Source organism: Hypomesus transpacificus, chromosome 2 (genome assembly GCF_021917145.1).
Source record: "Hypomesus transpacificus isolate Combined female chromosome 2, fHypTra1, whole genome shotgun sequence".
In the NCBI taxonomy this organism is placed as follows: domain Eukaryota; kingdom Metazoa; phylum Chordata; class Actinopteri; order Osmeriformes; family Osmeridae; genus Hypomesus; species Hypomesus transpacificus.
In genome coordinates this window covers 12,320,355-12,343,275 of record NC_061061.1, presented here as the reverse complement: position 1 = coordinate 12,343,275, position 22,921 = coordinate 12,320,355, and the positions used below count along the sequence as shown (strand labels likewise).

Sequence of the window (22,921 nt, the reverse complement as noted above, 5' to 3'; positions counted from 1 at the left end):
AGAAAGAAAAAAAAGAAAATAAAAACAAGGTGCTGATGAAAAATGAATCCTAAGGAGGTGGAGACAGGAAGTGGAGTAAGAGAATGGGGACAAAGCCAGACAAAAAGAAGGCCAACTTCCTTAGCAACGCCTTTGCAACACCCGCGCAGATGGCGGTTTTAGCATTAGGAGCCTCTGGTCAAATTCAATTAGTGGAATAGAAGATCGAGCCTTTCTGAACTTAAATCAATTACCACTCACTCGGTCTCGGGTTTTGAGACTGATAATTAACTAATGGTAATGCTAATCATTTAATGCGAATGTATCCATTAAAATATTAACTTTTTAGTTTCAAGCAACTATCCTATGTCATCCATAAATGTTCTCATCTAAACAAATCCATATGTTGTTTTATCTAAGCATATCCAAGCAGGTAGTGCTGGAGGATAGAGTGTGAATTGGGGAACATGGTGGCCTTAGATGACATTCGCAGAGAGAGACCAGAGGAGGACAGAAAAGATGCCACTCCCCAGGGGTCATGTAGGTCACAGGCTCAGCCACCTTAAGTCCTGCATTATCTGACTTAATACAGCCGTCAGTGGTGGCCGCCTGGTCTCAACTCTTTCCTACCGGCACATTTCTCCCTCTCTCCCTCCCTCTCTATGCCTTCGTCATCAGTCAGAAAGTCAATAGGCTTTCCCTGACTGACATACCTTCATCTGTTCTCTACGGCTTGCACAGGTAGGTCTATTCTGTCTCCTTCCTTCCTTCTCCCTCTGTGAGTTTCAGGTGTGCCTTTTGTTGTGGTACAGTGGTCCACGATATTTGTGTTGCGCGTGTATCAGTGAACGTCATTGGTTTGAATTATTTTCAAGGCAACTTGTCTGGAGACAGCTTGAAGGATACTTTAACAGCCAGGAGTCCCAGGACCTCAGCGGACAGAGATCAGCCAGGAAACCGGAGGGATCGACCAGGCCTGAGACCACCTGCAGGATACGTTGCAAAACAGAGAGCCCATCTCTGAGCCTAGAGCCCAGTACGATAGTTCACTGCCATGGGAAACGCCAAGAGCAGCGCAATGTCCAAGGAGATCCTGGAAGACTTGAAGATGAACACCAAGTTCTCAGAGACCGAGCTGTCTCAGTGGTACGAGAACTTCCAGAAGCAGTGTCCCACCGGACGCATCTCGCCAGATGACTTTGAGAAGATCTACGAACGTTTCTTCCCAGACAGCGACGCTAAAACCTACGCCCAGCACGTTTTCCGTTCCTTCGACACCAACGACGATGGGACCCTCGACTTCAAGGAGTACATCATCGCACTGCACATGACGTCCACGGGCAAGACGACCAGGAAACTGGAATGGGCCTTCTCGCTTTTTGACGTTGACAAGAACGGATATATCACAAAGTCTGAGGTGGCCGAGATTTGCCAGGTAAGAGAAAGAGAGAAAGAGAGAATGATGCTTCTGCTGATGATGATGATGACGAAGGCTAATATATTAGAGATGTTGATAATGAATGTTTTCCTAATGTGCAGAAAAATTGTGATCAGGATTTATTTTTTACTAAGTAGTTAATAAGTCGTAAAATAAATACAAAGGCAGCAGGGATTGTGCCGGAGAGGTAACAAACTCCCATGGGTTTGTAGCAAATCTCTCCTCTAGGATTTACGATGTACCATACCACCATGAACGTTTCTTTGATGACAAAGACGTTCGGTCATAGTTTGCCCTCAACTCAACAATCCCATGGAGAGATTCTGTGTTGATGGGACCTACACTGACAAGTTTCAGCTGCTTGCTCACGTGTCCTTTCGATTCGGTCAGAATGGGATTGACCGTTGGTCGGACTAGAAGCATCAGAAATGGGCCAGTGTGTATTTCTGATGCATGGATAAGTTCTGTATGGATAAGGGGGCCGCCTATACCATAGTACTGTATGTAGGTCCCAGTCTTAATCATCTATTAGCCGGGAAATAACTACTGGCCATTTAAACCACCCAATCCTGATAATCCTCAGATTAATGGTTTAGCTGCTAGACGGTTAGCTTTGTTACTTACGTGTCCCTCTGCTTCTTTCTGTCTCTTGACAAGGGCTCACATCCCATAATAACCAACAAGCCGACTCCTAGCTAACAATAGATAGATTTACAAAGATTTGATTTCCTATTGTGATGAAATACAGGTACTCAGATGAAATACAGGTACTCAGATTAAATACAGGTACTCAGATGAAATTTAGGTACTCAGATTAAATACAGGTACTCAGATTAAATACAGGTACTCAGATTAAATGGGGCAATTGATGTTCAGAAAGTGGTGTCAAATTGATGTTCATTTAGAGAGATGAGCAACCCTCTGCATCGGTACCACAGAGCAGCCCGAAAATAGAGCTTCTAACTGAGGACCAGATGGACAGTACTGGCATGTCTCCCCAGATTGAAAGACACACTGAGCAGACCTGTGGACACCGTGTTGGGTTTCAAGGGACAATTGGAGCCGAGTGCACAGCAGAGAGAATCCTAAATAGAGTAATCTGAGAAATTGTATCTACCCTGGATGCTTAAAATGGCAGTTGGGGGAGAGAGGGGGGAGAGAGGGGGGAGAGAGGGGGGAGAGAGGGGGGGAATCGGGGCAAGCTTAGCGGAGGTAAACACCCGACGTCATGTTCCATTCTGGTGCCTTGAGAGCAGACATGTTCTGCTGGTCTGGGGCGGTGTGCCAAGACAGCTTTACCTTGTGAGTCTCCCCCCATGTTGTCTTGGTTACTCAGGGAGGGCTGTTTGTCAGTTGCCCAGTGGCACTGGCCATTCCTCCCTGTACCAGAAATAAAACATATAGTAGTAAAGTATAAATCTGGGGAGGGATAGAAGAGAGGAGGACATCTTGGTGTTTGGACAGAGGCCTGGGTCTCTAATCCACGTTAATCTGGAAGTGTGGAGGATGAGTGGCTCTGTGTGTTGGGGGGACGTGCTGTAAGGCAGAACGGTGGAACGCACAGTCACTCACAATCTGTTGGTCTCTAGGGTCCCCACACAGCTTTCCTGTTTGGCGTAATCTGAAAAAGTACACTATGGGCAGATGATCTGATATTGTTACATATTAAATGAATCTCAGGGTGGGTCGGCCTTTTGAAGGTTCAGAAATTGGTGAAGATGACAGGTGCCATTACATGAGTTAGGAATTAAGCATCATTTATCAGCTGTGTACAATGAATGAATGTATGCTGCGTTTACTTCTATTTAAAAAATCGAATCTGATCCTAACCCTGTCTCTCTCTCTCTCTCTCTCTCTCTCTCTGTCTCTCTCTCTTTCCCTCTCCCCCTCCCTACCTCCCTCCCTCTTTCCCCCTCCCTCCCTCCCTTCCTCTATCTCTCTCTCTCTTTCTCTCTCTCTCCCTCTCTCTCTCTCTCTCTCTCTCTCTCTCTGTCTCTCTCTCTTTCCCTCTCCCCCTCCCTCCCTCCCTCTTTCCCCCTCCCTCCCTCCCTCTATCTCTCTCTCTTTCTCTCTCCCTCTCTGTCTCTCTCTATGTCGTTCTTCCCCAGGCCATCTTTAAGCTGATCCCTAAGGAGGACATTCCCAAGCTGCCGGCGGATGAGAACACACCAGAGAAGAGAGCTGATAAATTGTGGTCTTACTTTGAGAAGGGAGAGACTGGTACAAACCAACACACAAGTACCCACACACGCACAGTTTTCTCCATGAGGTTATAACATCGTCAAACGCAACCATTATATAGAAGACAGAAGGATGATGTCATTACTGTGTTTGTTTGACATCTGTCTCGAGAGTTACTTAGCCGTGGATTGCATTTGGACATGCTGTACTGACGGTGCTACTGTGTGGCTTTAGGAGATGTACACAGGCCACACATAAGCCACGCAGAAATTAGTTTTGTAAACCAAAAAATGTCACAAATGTCACAAACGTACTGTGTGGGACGGAGATGCAGAGAACAATATCAACAGACACAATGAGGGCCACACACAAACTACACAAACCACACAATACTTCAATGTCCTGCCCACCACAGTAAATTCCTTATTGTGTAAACTACTTAGCGATTCAAATTTGATTCTGATTCTGATGTCACCAAGACAACACGTCACCATAACAACCCCTATCTTGTCTGTCTTTCAGATCGACTGGCGGAAGGAGAGTTCATCCAGGGCGTGACAGAGAACGAGAACGCCATGCGTCTGATCCACTACGAACCAACCCCTTAAATACTCGCTGCTTAGATCTCCTGTTCTCTCCTGTTTTCTGTCTTCGTAATGGCGCCCTCTTTCTGTTCCTGTGAGAATGGCAGTCTCTTGATCTTCACTAAGGAAAGTAACTCTTCCTCTATCAGTCTGCTTGTACGTTCATAATGTGCACTGAGACATTTTTATGACCCAATAAAAAATAATTATAATAAAGGGTGGATGGGGGCAGTTAGCATGCCACAATGACATTGTGGAATATTACCAAATTTAAAAGTATAATTCTAGAGTACAATATTTACAAGTGCAGAATTGATATTTTGACAGGACAGCTAACTAATTTGTGACAATAGAGATTGATTGAGATATCGTTTTTATAGTGACAGCCACAGGGGTTTGTTCTGGGGGCTTAAGCATGATTGACTTCCATCGTTGTAACAGGCTGTAAATATGATTGTTTATGCAGTGAAAAGCCCAGTAAATGTTGAGGTGTGATAGAGCTTTGATTAGAGTACAGTGTTTGGGTTAGGAGCACTGGATGGATGCAGTGGGGCACAAATCCTTTCTCTCTCTGCAGGTTAAGGGTTTTTTTGATTTGTATCCTTGTCTTGACTATTTTTGACCAAAGCTATACACAATATCTTGTGGATTAAAGATTTTCTCATAAATGTAGTCCATTGTGTCTTTCTTCATGTGTAAGATAGATGTTCACATTATTTTCTGACCCAGAAAGGCATCTGCGTTTAATAATTTGGTAGTAAAAACAAATCCGTCTGACATACTCTTACAACACAAACATGCATTTAAATCTGTCATTTACTGACAAAGGATGAGGGTCTTACGTTTTTATTATTCACTCATGTTAAGAAAATCCAGGATTAAATGGACCACATGACACAGGAGAGTTGAAACCTATCGCTTGGACAGTCTACTGTATGTCAGCAGATGGTTTCGTCTTATGTGGAGGGCGTATGTGAGTGTGCGCTGCATTTCTTTCCAGACTGTTCCGTGACCCTCCCCCTTTCTTTCATCCTCCATCTCCTCTTCACACTCCTTCTTTCCATCCAAATCAGGATTACCGTCGTAATCTTCAATTCGACATCGAAAAGCAGACTTCTCCAAATCGCTGTGCTCGTCCTTGTCTCTGACTACACACCGGTATGTGGATCTCAATCTCTCTCAATTAATCGTTCACGACGTCTGTGTCATCTGAGCGTGCAGACTGATTGTTTTGATTTAGATTCTGTCTCTTGATCAAAAGAAAACAATATCACTTTGTTAGGTGCTTGTCTTTGTTGTTGCATAAGCCCTTTTCTACAAGAACAGAACACAAAGAGACGGATGTAGAAACGCGTCGAGTCTCTCCTCCTTAATCGGACAGTGAGATCATCTGGGGGAAGATGCTGCAATTTGACATAAACCAGACCTACAGTCTGTCCGTTTTCCTTTTGAGGTAAAACTGGGGAATTGAAGGTGGAGTAAAAGTGATCTGTTAACCGTAACACATTGATAGACATCAGTATATAGATATTAACTGCAGCTTCTTACCATTTCTCACTGATGAGAAGTGTACTGTATGAGATAAACCTGAAGTACAACCTGTCCATGTTTGTATTTCAGTGTTTAGACCCTCTAGCCTGCACGGTTCTGTTTATTAGAGACAGAAGGTACACAGGTGAATAACATTTCATTGTGTTACATTGTGCACATTAGTCCTTTTCTCGTGTACTTCAACACAAGTCACATGTCCAGCTTTCTTCTCTGCTTCAGTCTCTCAGCGAGAGAGCAGGAGAGAGAGAGAGAGCAGTGTGTGTCCTTCATCAACCCCTCCTCATCCTCAACCTAACAGGGCGAGTCAGCTCTGTCCATGGCCACCTCCATCTCATCCATTTCTCTCTCGCAGTCTTCACACCCCTCCGGTCCACACCCCCCTACCAGCACCAGAGTTGGTACATCCCCGTTCCCGACTCCGAGCACACTCCCGTCCGGGGCCCACGCCACGTCAATCATACCATCCGGGCATTGCAATAGGCCACTGATAGAATAGAGCCCGCCTCCGGGGACCACCTCGTCATAGGAAGGGGCGTGGGTAGCGGCCCTGGCCTCCTCCAATCGGAGCCTTTGTCTACGACGGAGCTCGATGATAGTCTTTGTGTAGGAGTTAAGGGTCACGACCGCGGCTCCCATGCAGCAGCTGAAGGAGACCCACGCCAGCCTGGGGACACAGGCGGGACAAGAGCGATGACTCAGAGTGAAAACAATGTGCGAACAGTAAGAACGTGTTAAAGAAATACACCAAATGAGTATAACTTTGCATAAAGTGCACGGGATAGAGCTATGTGTCCCTCTCCTGAAGCTGGTGACACTTACGCAAAGGACCAGCCGTAGTCCCAGGTCTGGGGCCTCCAGTCCTTAGGACCCACGATGACGGTCATCTGGAACACGGTGGTGTACATCATGTGGGCCACCATCCCCATCAGACCTGCACCAGACACCAGGAGGATGTGTAGGAAGAAGAAAACAGTATTGGGAGGGAGAGAGAGAGAGAGAGAGTGAGAGAGAGAGAGAGAGAGAGTGAGAGAGAGAGAGAGAGAGAGGGAGAGATGGAGAGAGGGAGGGAGGGAGAATGAGAAGGAGAGAGGGAGGGAGAGAGACAGAAAAAAGAGAAAGAGAAGAAGAAAGATAGTCATGAAAAAGACTCAGAGAGAAGAAAGCTTACGTGAGAGACAACGAAAGAGAAAGAGAGACAAAGACCTTACCTGACAGTACAGTGCAGATGGCAGCAAATGCGTTGATCTTAAGGGCATGCATCTCTTTATGGGAGCACATCATGTCTATCCACATCAGGAGGAAACCCATCCCCAGTAGGCCGATGTACGTGAACTCAGATATCACTGACAACCACAACACACCTGGAACACAGTCAGACACACAAGCATGGTTTACAAACAGCCAGAACAACAGAGAACACACACGCAAGACAAACTGGGATGACATGTACCTTGTGTTTCTCCCGGAGTTAAGTCAATAAAGCTTCGGCACTTTTCACCTGGAGAGAAATTGAAACAAAGCTATGAACTTTTGATTCCTGTGTGTGTGTGTGTGTGTGTGTGTGTGTGGGGGGGGGGTGTATTTGCGTGTGTGTGTGTGTATTTGCATGTATGAGTGTGTGTTTGCGTCGGTGCGTGCACGTGAGCGTCTCTCTGTCCTACCATCGTTGTGTTTCTCGCAGCTCTCCCAGAACCCCGTGTGGAAGTATCTGAAGGCGTATTTGTCCTCTCCCGTCTCCCAGATGTAGTGGACGGCGTTGGCCAGCTGCCTCTGACGGATCTTGGTCAGCTCGTCTCTCCTCAGGGGAGAGAGCGTGCGGTTGTAGGGGTTCTGGGTGGGGCTCTCTGTGGAAGGGGGGGGGGGGGGGGGGGGGGGGGGGAGAAGGAGGGGAGAGATGAACTGGATTCAAACAGTGTACCTCTCGATTCCTTAGGTGCCTGTGCATGCACGTGTGTGTGTGTGAGGGTGTGTGTGTGTGTTAGCGTGTGTGTGTGAGCGTGTGTGTGAGTGTGAGCGTGTGATTTGTCTGATTCAGGTGAGACTCCATGCTGTGAAAGTCCAGAGTACACTGAGTACTACTACAGATGTCTAACTGGATTACAGTATGGAGTGATGAGCTGTTCAATCTCACTGGATTAGGCACATCTGCTGAAGAATATAAAAAACTGGTTCCGCTCTCTGTCTCTCATAGACAGCCTAACTCTACAGTCAATCTCACACTCCACAGATTAACATCAACTCACAAAATCAAAGTTTTTGAAAAGGAAGTTACTTCCTGATTCTGGGTATTCTTTTTGATGATACGGGAACACAAGGCAGAGTTTACGTGGGTTTGAATTTGAGAACATTAAATCCTGTGAAGTGTTGTTGCGTCTGGGGCTTCCATTGTCTGTCTCTTGGATCTTCGACAATCTGGGATCTCTGAGACAAGATGTGTGTCAGCCCACAGGACCAGAGATTTAGATTTAATAAAGATTTCTCTGGCATTGTTCAGAGGGCCGGTCCAAATGCGTGGGCGGGCCATATTCAGCCCCCGGGCTGTAGTTTGGGGAGGCCTGGCATAGACTGTCACTAGTGAGCGTGACACAAACCCTGTCAAAAGAGAGCATGTTTTCTTTGTGGAGGTCAGTGTTGTCCAAGTTGTGTTATCCTTATGTAAAACTCTGCTCTGCTGCAGAACACTGGGATTAGAGCTGGAGAAAAGAAGCTGGACTCAAATACTGTCATGTTTGATCATCTTGAATTGAAAGTGACAATTCATGACAATTCAAGACATTGCATCAAAACTAAGATGAAATTATTTGTGAGTGTATCAGTGACAGATGTATTTACAGGCCCGGTGACAGTGCCACTGTTAAATAACAGGCATGTTTTCGAATGTGTTGTTAATACATGTTGTTAATTGTTGGGCGTTCAGATGGTTAGGGAATCAGGCTATTAATCAGAAGCTTGCCAGTTCGATTCCCGGGCCCGCTAAATGACGTTGTGTCCTTGGGCAAGACACGTCATCCTAATTGCCTCAGGGGGAATGTTCCTGTACTTACTATCAGTCGCTCTGGATATGGGCGTCTGCTAAACGACTTAAAATGTAAATGTAATATCTAGAGTTGTACAGTATAAAGGTTTTGGCTGAACTGCGGTGCAGTCCCGGTACAGTACCTGTGGTGTAAGGCTCGCTGTTGTTCTGCCCACAGTTCTTCATCTTGACGGGGGAGAGGCAGAGGGGCTTGACCACCTTGTGGGTGCCCTCGCACCAGTAGGAGGTACACAGAGCGAGGATGGAGAGGCCCAGGGCCAGGGTGGTCAGGGCCAGAGAGAGGAGGGAGCGCGAGCGGCGGGACATGTTCTCCAACATGACCCACGGAGGAGATAAGCACACCATGGTGGCGGTGAGGAGGACGACGAGCCGAGCCGAAACAGTTCAAGGGGACGAGGGGAGGAGAGGAGGGAGGTGGTGGGGAGGGGGGGGGGGGAGATAGTGTTGGGAGACAGCCCCGTGGAGAAGTCTTTTTTGTGAAGAGAGAGTGTGAGGGGTTATGATGTCAGTGTCTGGCAGTGAGAACAGAGAAGGGAGCGCTGGGTGGTGATGACAGAGAGGAGCTGCAGGTCCGCCTGCTCGGCGGAGGGCCAGAGTACAGACACCACATGCATGAGAGAGAGGAAGTACAAGACCGGCTACGAAGGAAACGCTAAGCAGAGCTGGCGATGACGTAACGGCGCAGGGAGAAAAGATGACAAACGATAGACAGAGGGACAAAGATCAGGGGGATTATAAGAGAGGGAGAGTTGGATAAGAACCTGTCAAGTTAAAAAAGAGGGTGAATGGGCAGATGGAATACTCAAATGAGCAATAGGATTTAGAAGAAGATAGGTTCAAACCAGGAGAAAACGGTAGGATCTAAGGACATATGCCTTTTCGGACAGCTTGCGTTATCCTGTTATAAATCAGCATTTCCAATAAATATCCAGAGCCATATACACATAAACCTCTTCCCTAGAATCAATCTATAGCAAGCAGTTATGGCTGGGGATGGGGGGCTTATATGTTAAAGGCCCAGCCCTCAGCAAACTAGCGTGTTGGATTGATATAATAGTTGGTGTTTGATTAGATCTAGATGTTTCTCCTGACAGCTGGAGCGCTAGGGCAGGTGGCACGAGGAGGCGTACTCTACTCTGCAGATATCATCTCCACCAGCATCGCATGTCTCTCCGGGGACATTACATCTGCCCTGGTGCAAACAACTCCTGCGGTTGTTTGTTTGTGTTTATCAGGAGTTTTTTAAAGAGGATTAGTAATTAATACATTCCTGGGAGTTTATGTCTTCCGTCTTCCTGACTAAGACCTTCTGGCAGGCTGGCTGGCTCATCATCTACTCCTACTTTGGCCTGGAAGTTGAGGTCAAGATGAGGCGGTAGTCAACAGATTACTTTTTGGATGAAATTATTGGTTAAGCCTTTGATTTAAATCGAATGTTGCTGGTAATCCCCCCTGTTAATCTACTCTAATCTGTTTGTGTCAGGTGTGTTTGAGTGTGAAACCAACTTTAACTCTTGTCTGTCTCTACTAGCTTGTGTGAACACAGATCCCAGAAGGTTCCACACCATGGAGGTCTAACAAATCTTTAAGGACTGTTGGCGAACAGCCCTGCTGGTGAACAGCCCTGCTGGTGATCTGCCCTACTGGTGAACAGCCCTGCTGGTGAACAGCCCTCCTGGTGAACACCCTGCTGGTGAACAGCCCTGCTGGCGAACAGCCCTGCTGGAGAAAAGCCCTGCTGGCGAACAGCCCTCTTGGTGAACAGCCCTGCTGGTGAACAGCCCTGCTGGTGAACGAACAGCCCTGCTGGTGAACAGCCCTGCTGGTGAACAGCCCTGCTGGTGAACGAACAGCCCTGCTGGCGAACGAACAGCCCTGCTGGCGAACAGCCCTGCTGGTGAACACCCTGCTGGTGAACGAACAGCCCTGCTGGTGAACACCCTGCTGGTGAACGAACAGCCCTGCTGGCGAACAGCCCTGCGGTGAACAAACAGCCCTGCTGGTGAACTGCCCTGCTATCAACAGACCACAATGTTTGAACAGATCCTTGGAAACCTTTTTAGTACAGGTGCAAAACTGTGTTCTAAACTTTGATAACCTACTCTGCATGAAATGATAGTTAATGTATACTAAGTTGCTTGGTATCTGAAAGATGGTAAATAATCTTAAACCTTTAAGGACAGTTAAGTATAAGTACTTTTTAAGTACGATTAAATATATATATATATATATATATATATATATATATATATATATATATATATATATATATACGTATTAAAATATTCAGCATTTAAATTCAATGAAGGCCTAAGCTGTTTTCTCGTCACTAGCGCTATCTACTCAGATTTACATTCTCTTGTATTAAACTTCTTTGTTTTATTACTTCTCAAAACCATCACCTTTTTGGAAGTTTTGCCGGTTTGGGCAAATTTGAATCATTTCATCACTAAAGCAGTTTGGCTGAAGCAGAAACAAGGCAGGCCAACAAATTCAAAATACTGTATGACCACCATTATGCAATAATATAGCCCTTTGACCAATGTGGGCTAGTCCATTAGGGACTACAAGGCTTTCGATGAGAAATCCAATTGCCGTAAAATGTATGTGCTTTTTTGTGATTTTAAAGATAATCTTCTCAGTCCATCAACATGGTGAATGGAGTAATGTTCTTGTTCTACGATTACTCAGACAGAACATGCTCCATGGTGTCATGTTTCATCATACACTGGCATCAGGAAAACTCAAGATAGAGACTGATTCAAATGTGCTTCATTCAAAACCAGCATTAACCAACAGTAAACCGTACAATACTACCCTAAAGTATTTCAGCCATGTCACACAACATTGTAACTCGAGGAACATACTCGAAACTTTGGAAATCTCTATCATCTCATGACAGTATATGCTAACATTACTATTTCTACCGGTGGCCGATCTTTCAATATTCTTCAAGCCTTGCCATTGCAGTCTTTTCACTGTAGACAGAAATCTTTTTTGACAAAATCCTCTCTAAGCATACCTCAGTACAGCAGTTCACTTTTAAGCTTCGGTTGCTGTCTGTCTTCCAGCGTAGTTCGGATCATCTCTCACCTAAGGCCTCCTTTTTTTTTTTTTTTCCTCGGTGCCCAACAACTCAATCTTTTCTTCATGTCATTTTTCCGCCTCTGGCAGTACCCACAATCCCCCTGTAGACTGAGCAGCAGTGACCCTTACCTCTCCAGCCCGACTCTCCTGACCCTCCTCTCCAGCAGACCGGTGGGTGTGTGTGTGTGTGTGTGCCCGCCTCCCTGCCACTCCCTTCCCCTTTTTCTGTCTTTCTTGGGAATTTGTGTCACAGACCTATCCTCAACCATGTAATCCCTCTAAGTCCATCTGTTACTGTAGCGCCCTCCCTTCCTCTCCTCCCTCCATCCTCACTTCTTTAGAGAGTCTCTCTCTCTCTACCCCTCTCCCTCTCCCTCTCCCTCTCCCTCTCTCTCTCTCTCTCTGCCCTAATTAGACCATTATCTGGCAGCGCTCCCAAGTCATCAATGAGTGTGTTAACGGCTAGTAGTGTTTAATCACTTCCCTCAGCATGCTGTTAAATGCAGTGGTGGAATCTTAGCTTTCTCACCTCGTCAAACCAGAACCAGCTGGTCACATCCAAACCAAATCCTGTGTTCTGCCAACTAAGAAAACATTTACAAATGATTATTTACAAATGATTTGAAGCATGGGTTTGTTCAGTGACAATAATTTATTTACATTTTGTTATATACAGAATAATAGAAATGAGAAATGTGCCATTTTGATAACGTTAGTCTATAAGGAAAATTGTAAAAACGTTTTTGTGTGAAGTTACTGCGGGGGAAACAACTGCAACCCACTCCTCAACCCCAGGCTTGGGATTTACAGTAATGGAGAATCAACTTCCCATCACTGCCAAAGCACTGCAAGACAGAGGGACAGAGAGAAAGTCAGTCTTTTTGAACGAGTATAAGCAGGGTTGCTTGCGGTTAACCCATTTTGGGTTAGATCCAAGTACAAAAAAAAGGAAAATTGAAGGAATTGGTTTGCACAGAACTTTCTCAAATATCCTCATCCCTTCGTCCGCTACATTACAACATAGGTCAGTTCAGTTTGGCAAGGCAGGGATATATAATATAACAATAATATATGTTTATTGTATGCACCTTCCTGCCAAAGCAAATTCCTTGTCAGTGTAAACTTTCATGGCGAATAAATCCCATTCTGATTCTGATTCTGATATCCCAATGGGGACCAGAGTGGAGCACAGTAAAGTACTTGTGTGGTCTACAGTGTCATTAAACAGTTCTGACACATGCAGGGAGGCCTCTCCCTTAGTGAGGGGCAACACATCAAGGAACGCTGCCACGTTGTTTGAAACAGAGTAAGATTCGTAAAGCTAAATGCTGTGTGTAGGTTCACTCATTGCGTGCAGAAAATTGTGTAACCTACAGCATCCCCTGCTGGTAACTTCACCACATGAAAACTGTCCAAGGTTTACTTGACAGAAATATTGCTACTTACTTCAAAGAGGACACCTACTTCTTGATCGGGTGAGGGTGAAAATGACTGATTTACATAGATAAACTGAAAGAAGAAAAGGAAAAACAATTTCATAAGTGTGATAAAAAAAGAGAAATTTTATCATTAGCGTTTTTCATCTGTGGACCACTCAATAATTTTGGTTTTTATGCAGTCTTACCAGCTGTTCATTAGCATCCATCTTGAGGAAACGGGCGATGAACAGAGAGAGAGATTGCACTGTCCTGCCTTTCTCGACTGACCATTTCTTCGTCTTCATTATGGGAGTGTCACCCACTGCCTTCAACAAGATGTCAACTAAGGTAAGGAGAAATGATATGGTATAGCGGTATAAGCTCAGATATAGTCAACATATGAATCACAACCTTCGTGTAGGTAACCGTTGAAACGTCTACCATAACGGCGTGAAGCATTAATGTCATAAAACATTATATGCATCTCTGGAACCTTTTAACGAGATTCGCAAAGGAATAGAAAACCACATAGCCAAACACTGACTACATGATCACCTGGTGCTATCACAAACACGTGACAGCGACAAATTATTGGTCCACTTCTAAAGAAGCAAACATATCAAATCCTGTTCAGTTTATGTTGAACATTAGAGACATCACAGCTGAATAGCCCACTGTCAATAAAACAGTAGCGATGCATCCAAACAACTCCCGCCCCTACCACACTATGTAAATCCATTGGTTGGTTACACAATTACGTTCATTTTATTGGCTGAAATGACCGTCTGTCAACGATTTCCGGGTCACATTCGCGGAAATAGTTATTACCACATTCCTCTCTATGCGACTAAAAAACAGAGAGCACGAGATCTCTGTACACCAATTTAAACAGTCACAAATTGCACAAATGTTTACTTTTTTTCTTCTCGTCTGTTGTCGTCGAGTCTTCTGCGGGTTGTTGTACAGCTGAAGGCTCATCTTTTGGCGCCTCCGTGGGGGACTCCGCATTATCAGACATCCTCTGCTTTTCTCTCCTGTGTGAAGAACTGAGCTGTCGCAATCTATGATACTTCCGGAAAAGTTGCACGCCATTGGATAATCCAAATGTCAATTATCCTGACGTACAATATGATTGGTTCACCGTCTTAGAGGGTCTATAAGGAGACCCCTGTCCTTAGACATTTCAACGGTTTAAGTTGTTTTGACGTTATTTTGACCATGTTTTGGACACTTGTAATATACCACTGCCGTAATCATATTAACACAGTTTATGTTATGTAATTTGAAATGTACGATTCTGAAATCGAGTAGGCCTGGGTGGTGAATTAATTTCTTGTAATCAACTACAGTATTGACCACACAGAAGGACATATATGAAGTGTAGTTAAGAGGAAAAAAAAAACGTTTTAAAATCTTACAGGGGGCGTCACACATCCAACAGCAATAGACTTTCACCTGACGACACCCCCTTTTCCTCACAACGGATACTTGACAACAGTAAGCTTGTTTTTTTAGCTTTCCATTACAGAACGTCTTTCTCGATCATATTAGCATGTAGAGTAGACAGCTAGGCTTTGTCGTGCATGATCTGGATATAGCTATACGATTTGCATGCGCCCGTTCTTTTCGAGAATATGACCTTTGTACACACCACCATTTGGCCATGACAGTGCAGACATAACAGCCAAGTACTGCTCTCCACTAACCTGCACGCTGATGTGAAGATTGTACGGGTCATTTTGGTGCTTCAGGCTACCTGCAACTATGTTTGAGCAACGCCAATGGCCGGGTTTCCCAGATTCGTTAAGAAGCTCTTAACGCCAAGAACTTCTTAACGAATCTGGGAAACCCGGCCAATATCAACTGTGGTCTACCTAAGTTACTGTCATCAGAGACACCGTACAAAAGATAGCACTTTATTTTTTTTAGATTTTAATCGGTATCCTTGTTTTTTCAGTGTCGGGTAGTATCGGCAGACTCTCCACCGAGGGCTCCGTGCTCCTTCTGTGTGACATGCAAGAGAAGTTCAGACCCAACATCTTCCAGTTCACCAACATAGTCAGCAATGCTGCCAGGCTGCTTCAGGTACACCACACCCACGAGCACCTGTACAGTGCACACACGCGCACACACACACACACACACACACACACACACACACACACACACACACACACACACACACACACACACACACACACACACACACACACAGACACAAGCTTTGTGCAGCTAACATGAACCCAGGCAGTTCAGAGAAGTAAAGATTGTCTGAGTTTATGCAACAGCTGTGTTGCCTACAGAGTGCTATTACGTTATACAATGACAGTCGGGGGGTCAACTTCTTCTCTAGGGTGTAAAGTAATATTTACGATTACAGGTAAGCACGATATATTAATAATGTATCGACCCCCCTGACCTGTTGTTTGACCTCTTTTGGGGGAGTCCAAGTCTTAATTAGGGGGGTCAAACCCCCCCCCCCCCCCCAAACTGACTGCCTCCCCTCTCCGTCCCTGCAGGCTAGCCGGGTCCTGGGCATCCCCCCCATCGTGACCGAGCAGTACCCCAGGGGCCTGGGCCCCACCGTGCCAGAGCTGGGCGCCGGGGACCTGCCGGCCTACGACAAGACCAAGTTCACCATGCTGACGGAGGAGGTGAAGGAGGAGCTGCGGGCCCTGGGGAGCCCCAAGCAAGCCATCCTGTGTGGGATCGAGACCCAGGCCTGTATCGCGGTGAGGACGCGGCCCACGTTAACTTGATGTCATGCTCAGAGGACGAGGAGTCGAGCGGTTCCTTCAAATGGATTCTGTTCTTTTGACTCATCCAGTCTGTCTTGTCATCAGTGCACGACCTTTGACCTGCTGGAGAGTGGCGTAGAAGTCCACATTGTGGCGGATGCCGTCTCCTCTAGAAGGTATCACACAGTGTCACGACATCATCAGCTGACAGTTTGAAAATGCCCGTTTACAGTATGTACAGTGAATTCGGTGCTGCAGATTGATGTTGGATTTCTGGATCATATTTGTTCCTCCCTCCAGTCAGACAGACAGACAGACAGACAGGTTGTTCTTTGTTTGTCTAGGAAGACAGACAGGTTGTTCTTTCTCTTTCCAGTCAGACAGACAGGTTGTTCTTTCCAGTCAGACAGACAGGTTGTTCTTTCTTTTTCCAGTCAGACTGACGGGGTTGTTCTTTCTCTCTCCAGTCAGACAGACAGGTTGTTCTCTCTCTCTCCAGTCAGTCAGACAGGTTGTTCTTTCTCTTTCCAGTCAGACAGACAGGTTGTTCTTTCTCTCTCCAGTCAGACAGACAGGTTGTTCTTTCTCTCTCCAGTCAGACAGACAGGTTGTTCTTTCTCTCTCCAGTCAGACAGACAGGTTGTTCTTTCTCTCTCCAGTCAGACAGGTTGTTCTTTCTCTCTCTAGTGAGACAGACAGGTTGTTCTTTCTCTCTCCAGTCAGACAGACAGGTTGTTCTCTCTCTCTCCAGTCAGACAGACAGGTTGTTCTTTCACTAGTGAGACAGACAGGTTGTTCTCTCTCTCTCCAGTCAGACAGACAGGTTGTTCTTTCTCTCTCCAGTCAGACAGACAGGTTGTTTGCGCTGTCTCGACTGAGACAGAGTGGAGCCTTCCTCACCACCACAGAAGCTGTTCTGCTGCAGCTGGTCCAAGATGCCAAACACCCCTGCTTTAAGGAGGTACTTACCATCCAGCTGACATCAAATGATGCCGTAGATCAGAACATATGGCTAAACACGTTCTCTAACAAAGGAGTCCAATAGAAATGAGTACCCCAATGGTAGGATTATACAGGGTCAATACTATAAGGACAAAGTATTCCAGTGTAGTCGCTCCTACAAGTGTTGATATAATGTATGACCTGAATATGACCTGTAGAAGACCATTGAGATGGTGTGTGTGTGTCTGTGTGTGTGTGTCTGTGTGTGTGTGTGTGTCTGTGTGTGTGTCTGTGTGTCTGTGTGTGTGTCTGTGTGTCTGTGTGTGTGTGTGTATCTGCAGATCCAGAAGCTGTTGGTTCACCCTTCGCCAGACACAGGCCTGCTGGCGTTCTTCAGCTCCCTGTAGGAGCCCCGCTCATCCCCGCTCATCCCTGTAGGAGCCCCGCTCATCCCTGTCTCCGAGGCTGTCAGAGGCCTCGCGCAATGCACTGTGACACTGTGTGGCCACATACTGAAATAAAACAAACAAGTTAACACTTCTGACTGCTGTCATATAGGTGGTGCTGTTTGTTGACAATTGGAAAACGTTGACAAAAATCATTTGCGGTGTTTCTTTATATGACTGAGATGGACTTGGCCTTGGTGCTCAAGTACAACGTTAAAGTATAGCAGAGAAGAGAAGGGGGCGTGTCTGAACTCTGTGGGGGCGGGGGCAGAACAGGTGGTGTCATAGAGGGGGGGAGGAGTGAGTGACATCATCCAGGAGAAGCCAGAAAGGGAGGGGAAGCAGAGAGAGAGGGAGGAAAAGGGAAACGAAAACTTTTTTTTCTTCTTCTCTCTTCCCCAAATAAACATTTCCAAAAGAGAGAACACAAAAAAGGTGTCCGGCAAGCGTTTGCAGATTGTGTGTGGAGAAAGAGAGAGGAGATACCGTGAGGGAGGAGAAAGAGAGCAAGTTTCCTACGCAGATCTGATGACAACATCAAATATTAACAGTGTGAGGCTTCGGGCCTGCAGTGACTAGAGAGAGGTAAGCACTGTCTGAATTCTTCTTTAATCTAATAACTAGCTAAAGCAAACGGAGGCACGAGAAACACCGGTGTTCACGTCGTGTCTTTCTAAGATGGTGTGTTTCCACTGCAACACTCCGGACAATCATTTATTTAAAACTTTGAACTATGGAAAAGTAAACAATGCTAGCTCAAGCTGTGGTGTGGTTTTACAGTATTACGTTACAGAAGGCAATCCTGTTGCAGTTTTACAGTGCGTGCCACATGAACATACCATGTCTTTCACTGTTTAAAAACACTCAGAACCCCCCGAGGGACAGAGAAAGAGAGAGGGAATGTCTTCAGAACTAAACTCCAGTCTTACCAGCATCGACTGGCTCCCACAACTGGGAGTGAGCAGCCTGCGTTCCGGGAAGGAGAGGGGAGGAGGCAAGGAGGGGAGACAGGACAGGGGGAGGGAGAGAGGAGACCTCCCACCCCGTGTGTCGTCGTCACCTCCGCCCTCCGGCTCCAAGGGGAAGCCCCCCACAGCTACGCCACTCTCATCGCCATGGCGATAGGCGCGGCGCCGGACAGGAAGCTGAGTTTGAATGACATCTACACTTGGATCAGCGACACCTTCCCCTATTACAGCAGGACGGGCCGTGGGTGGAAGGTAGGCCTCACAAACCAACAACAACATTTACATAACATTTAGTCATTTAGCAGACGCTTTTATCCAGAGCGTACAGTAAGTACAGGGACATTCCCCCCGACGCAAGTAGGGTGAAGTGCCTTGCCCAAGGACACAACGTCATTTTGACACGGCCGGGAATCGAACTGGCAACCTTCAGATTACTAGCCCAACTCCCTAACCGCTCAGCCACCTGACAACATGGTCCAGTGAAGCATCGGTTGCCCCAAAGCCTAACAGGCAGCCCATGTTAGTCCATGTGGGTCGTCCACTGAACTATCCACTAAAATTCAAACACATCCTTCTTGTCTGATCCATCAAGTCACACTTTCGCAAGACGTGAGTCTACATGTAACAGGTGCTGTTCAGTAAAATCTGTCTGTATTGCTGACAAGTCTTCCCTTCCTCACAGAACTCTATCCGTCACAACCTGTCCCTGAACAAGTGCTTCAGGAAGGTTCCTCGGCCGCACACTGACCCTGGCAAGGTGATGCAGTAACGAACTGTGGGGAGTATACCTTTGGTGGAACAAATCTACTGTTTCCATGAATACAATCCCACCTAGCTACATTTTCTAGACAGACTACAAAGTATAATTGTCATTAACACTGATATGTGATTCCAGGGTTCCTACTGGACAATGGACAGTCCCTCAGAACTCCACCAAGCGAGAGGAACCAAACGACCGTTCGAGGAAGCAAAAACGACCGTATGTCTGCTGTTCTTCTAAGACACATGCTTTCTCTCTTGCTCTCGCTCTCTCTCTCTCTCTCTCTCTCTCTCTCTCTCTCTCTCTCTCTCTCTCTCTCTCTCTCCCCCTCTTGCTCTCTCTCTCTCTCTTGCTCTCTGTCAGTACCTGTTAACTCTCCACAGGCACCCCCAGAGGGGAGGACAGAGCGAGAGAAGGGCCCCCCTCTTCAGCTACCGTCCCCCCAGGCGGAGCACCAACCTTCAGCCTCTCCATTAAGACCCCACCCGGACTCACTGTCTCCCCCTCCCTACAAGGTAGAGTGACTCCACTTCCAGCAGCCAGTGGTCTTGTGGCGCGTGTGGTCTCTCACCTTTTTCCATCTTTGACGTTCACAGATGCGATCACCCTACACCCCGAATCCGGTCTCCACCTACTCGTCTGCTCTCTCGGCCCCCTGTTCCAATGTGTCTATTTCCACTCTCTCCCCCTCTTTCTCTGTCACTGATTCTGTCTCCCCCTGTACTTTCTCCCCCTCTCTCTCTGTGCCCCATACTCTGTCTCCCTGTACTCTCTCCCCCTCTCTCTCTGTGTCCCATACTGTCTCTCCCTCTACTCTCTCCCCTTCTCTCTCTGTGCCCCATACTCTGTCCCCCTCTACTCTCTCCCCCTCTCTCTCTGTGCCCCATACTGTCTCCCCCTCTACTCTCTCCCCTTCTCTCTCTGTGCCCCATACTCTGTCCCCCTCTACTCTCTCCCCCTCTATCTCTGTGCCCCATTCGGTCTCTCCTGTCACTCTCTCCCCCTCTACAGCATCCCCGTCGACCATTCCAACTCTCACCTTTCCCCATCCGGTTCCCCACCTTACGATCGCCACTCCTGCCATCTCTGTGGCACCTACGACCGCCTCCCCACACCTGTCCACTGAACCCCCGCTCCGGTTCTCCTTCGCTGACCTGAACCTGCCAGACTTGTACACCTCCTTCCAGTCCCTCTACAGGACCATGAGGGAAAGAGGTGCCTCGCAATGTGAGTTCCCCCGTGTGCGTTTGTGTGTTCGCTGGCAGTTCTATCTCTCTTTTTTCTAGTCTCTCTGACGGAATCCTCTCCTTTTCATAGCGGATGTTGGCGCTCTCTTTGGGCTGACCAGTGACAGTACCCCGCTGCACACTCCAACCCTCCCTCCAATGTCCCCTTGCCCTTTGTCCTCTGGACCCTTGGTGACCCCTGGCCCCTTAGTGACCCCTGTTCCCATAGTGACCCCTGGCCCCTTAGTGGCCCCTAGACCTTTAGTGGCCCCTGGACTCCCAGTCCACACTGGACCCCCTGCAGATCGTCCAGAGACTGACAGACCATCTCATGCCAATGGTGAGCTATCTGACCAAACCAAAACATGTTACACCTCACCTAGTAAAGTGTCAGCTACTCAGAGCTTTGTTTGCATGTCCATCCCTTCTATTTAGTGCTGCCGCCTGATTGGTTCAGCACCACAGACTCACTTAAGGAGAGTTTCCGTGTTGCCAGCAGCCTGGACTGGGCAGCTATAGACCTAACCAGCTACCCAGGTGTGTAACACACACACACTCACACACACATGCATCAGATTATCCCAACAGCGTTGAGCGAGCCAAATGTTCAATTATCACACCAGGGTTGCACATTATCCCAGAGGCTGCACTTCCTGACAGGCGTAACCTTTAAACAGCTCCTTATTTTTGTCAACACTGAGTATGTGAAAGCAGTACACAGCCAGGAGATGTGTACCAGAAGAAGAACAAGTTTTAGAACAAAGAAATAACGTACATTTGTGAAGTAGCATGAGCCTAAAATACTGTGTAACTTCTTCTGGGTCTGTTTGATCACTTTCTTTCTCAGACCTGGTGGAGAGCATGCGACAGGCGGAGCTCTGTGATTGGGCGCTGGATCCGGTGCTCTTCACCTCCCTCTGCGATTCGCTGAATCGCTTCTTCACTCAGAAGGGCCTGATTGGCTCGTCTCCTGGGAACTCCCCCCCTGGCGCCAGGTGCTCTTCCGTCGCTCCCTCCTCCCCTTTCTGCCAGCTCTCTGTCCCTGGCCAGCCTCCCCCATCCCTCGCCCCTGCTCTATCCCCCTCTGGGGCCTCCTCCCAGCATGGGGCAGCCCCCCAGGAGGAGTTTGCCCCCCCAGGCCCAACAAAGAGCCCCTCCAATACAGCCTGGCCCCACCCAGCCACCACACTCTGCCGGTAAGATCTCAAAACTTCCATTAAAAAAAAAAAAAAAAAAAAAAAAAACAATCCCTTGTTCCAGTACAGATTAACTTAAAGGGATTGGAGGCCAGGCGGAAAATGAATGAAACTGTCAAATCAGGAGATGAAAACACAGATTGTCAAAAGTTATTTCGGCGATGTCAGTCTCACTTCCTGTTACTGTCCAAACTGCCATGTTCTTCTCTTCGAAAACGAGCGTCAGCAGATGAAAGTGTACCGGTGACGTCACTATTTGTAATCTCTTTCGTTTCCTCCCCTCCCTCAGCCGGAGTCCAGCCTCAGCCATTGGCTCCTCGGTCCCGTCCTCCAATGAAACATCTCCACAGCAACAGCGAGGAGTTTCAAGATGACTTCGACTGGGACTCTCTGATCGTCTGACGAGCAGGTCAGGGTCCACTTCACTCAGGGCTTCAGTTCAGGATCTACCAACCCCTCGCCCAGTTCTCCCCCTGAATATGTAGGGGAAGACGGGCAAAACTGAGGTCACAAGGGGGGGGGGTCACATGCCCTGCAACACTATGCAGCTGCCTCACTTTTCTTCACTCCCTGTCACTACTTGGGGCGTCCCACCATGCACCAGCAGGGCGGAACATGGGGGTCAGGTAGATCAGTTATGACTGAATGCTGCGCTTACCGCTTTGGGATTCGCTTAAGCCTTTTGGTGTGTGTTTAGTTTTTTTGCCTATGGTTTGAATGTCTTTGTAAAAGCTTCTAAATACTGACTTACTCAGCTGAAAGGGGTTGGGAAGGGCTGATTATCAAATGAAATCAGAACATGAAACAAGGTACATTCCTTGTTTGACTTTTTGTCTTAGAATGGATGAGATATTGCTGTTCAGAGTCAAGTCATGACATTAAAGAGAAGCCAAGCACGTGTAGACTTTGTGTTTTTTATTTCATAAATTTCTTTTCATTTTTTCTTCTTCTCATTTTACTTTTCAAATGTGAATGTTCACAGTTAACACCACACAAAATGTGACCTTACCAGATAAAAGAGAGCGCTTCTTTTTTGTCGATATAAAATGACAATACATTTATCAATCTAAATTAAAAGAACGGCATGGAACATGTTATCAAGTCCCTGTGGTAAGTTTTTTTTTCTTTCATTCATTGAAATAATTGTCTTTTTTCGAGAAGCGCAGTGGTTCCCCCCCCTCGACAGACGAGGGCTGAAATGCAAGGACAGCCAAGCTGTGAAACATATCCCATATGAAAGACTGAGAAAAACTAATGCTTCTGATTAATACAAAAAAATAGAGTGAAATAAAATTGGCAGAAAACGTGACCTTATATTACCTCATTTGAAATCCCAACATTACATAGCTTTGATTCAAGTGACGATTTTT

The 22,921-nt window shown here is 46.8% G+C and overlaps 5 protein-coding genes across 6 annotated transcripts; 3 read left to right on the top strand and 2 right to left on the bottom strand.

Moving 5' to 3' along the window:
• Nucleotides 1–727: 727 nt before the first annotated feature.
• Nucleotides 728–4,906, top strand: rcvrn2 (recoverin 2). The gene is made up of 3 exons (XM_047042060.1): nt 728–1,414; nt 3,526–3,637; nt 4,121–4,906. Exons 1-3 carry the CDS (start codon nt 1,034–1,036, stop codon nt 4,204–4,206), a joined length of 579 nt encoding a protein of 192 aa, XP_046898016.1. The 5' UTR covers nt 728–1,033; the 3' UTR covers nt 4,207–4,906.
• A 189-nt stretch (nt 4,907–5,095) lies between these two features.
• Nucleotides 5,096–9,174, bottom strand: si:ch211-149k23.9 (germ cell-specific gene 1-like protein). The gene is made up of 6 exons (XM_047041943.1): nt 8,893–9,174; nt 7,395–7,577; nt 7,184–7,231; nt 6,942–7,094; nt 6,553–6,664; nt 5,096–6,397 (listed from the first exon to the last, which is right to left on the bottom strand). The coding sequence occupies exons 1-6, from the start codon at nt 9,113–9,115 to the stop codon at nt 6,025–6,027; spliced, it is 1,092 nt and encodes a 363-aa protein (XP_046897899.1). The 5' UTR covers nt 9,116–9,174; the 3' UTR covers nt 5,096–6,024.
• Nucleotides 9,175–12,490: 3,316 nt separating this feature from the next.
• On the bottom strand, nt 12,491–14,689 carry atg12 (ATG12 autophagy related 12 homolog (S. cerevisiae)). Its single transcript, XM_047042083.1, has 4 exons — nt 14,191–14,689; nt 13,482–13,618; nt 13,304–13,366; nt 12,491–12,702 (listed from the first exon to the last, which is right to left on the bottom strand). The coding sequence occupies exons 1-4, from the start codon at nt 14,291–14,293 to the stop codon at nt 12,643–12,645; spliced, it is 363 nt and encodes a 120-aa protein (XP_046898039.1). The 5' UTR covers nt 14,294–14,689; the 3' UTR covers nt 12,491–12,642.
• isoc2 (isochorismatase domain containing 2) lies at nt 13,553–17,495 on the top strand. Of its 2 annotated transcripts, XM_047042039.1 has the most exons (7): nt 13,553–13,623; nt 14,696–14,772; nt 15,233–15,360; nt 15,795–16,007; nt 16,119–16,189; nt 16,857–16,974; nt 17,297–17,495. In XM_047042039.1, coding segments are annotated over exons 2-7 (597 nt in total). In that variant the 5' UTR covers nt 13,553–13,623; nt 14,696–14,771; the 3' UTR covers nt 17,363–17,495. The 2 variants fall into 2 exon arrangements, with proteins under 2 accessions (XP_046897995.1, XP_046898005.1); XM_047042049.1 differs by lacking the exons at nt 13,553–13,623; nt 14,696–14,772 and adding an exon at nt 14,840–15,002.
• Nucleotides 17,496–17,721: 226 nt separating this feature from the next.
• Nucleotides 17,722–22,453, top strand: foxj2 (forkhead box J2). Its single transcript, XM_047033546.1, is given in 13 exon segments — nt 17,722–17,986; nt 18,270–18,485; nt 18,488–18,621; nt 19,052–19,126; nt 19,265–19,348; nt 19,513–19,644; nt 19,726–19,878; nt 20,065–20,356; nt 20,447–20,695; nt 20,791–20,892; nt 21,203–21,335; nt 21,337–21,551; nt 21,841–22,453. Coding segments are annotated over 12 exon segments (1,866 nt in total). The 5' UTR covers nt 17,722–17,986; nt 18,270–18,301; the 3' UTR covers nt 21,954–22,453.
• The last annotated feature ends 468 nt before the right edge of the window (nt 22,454–22,921 follow it).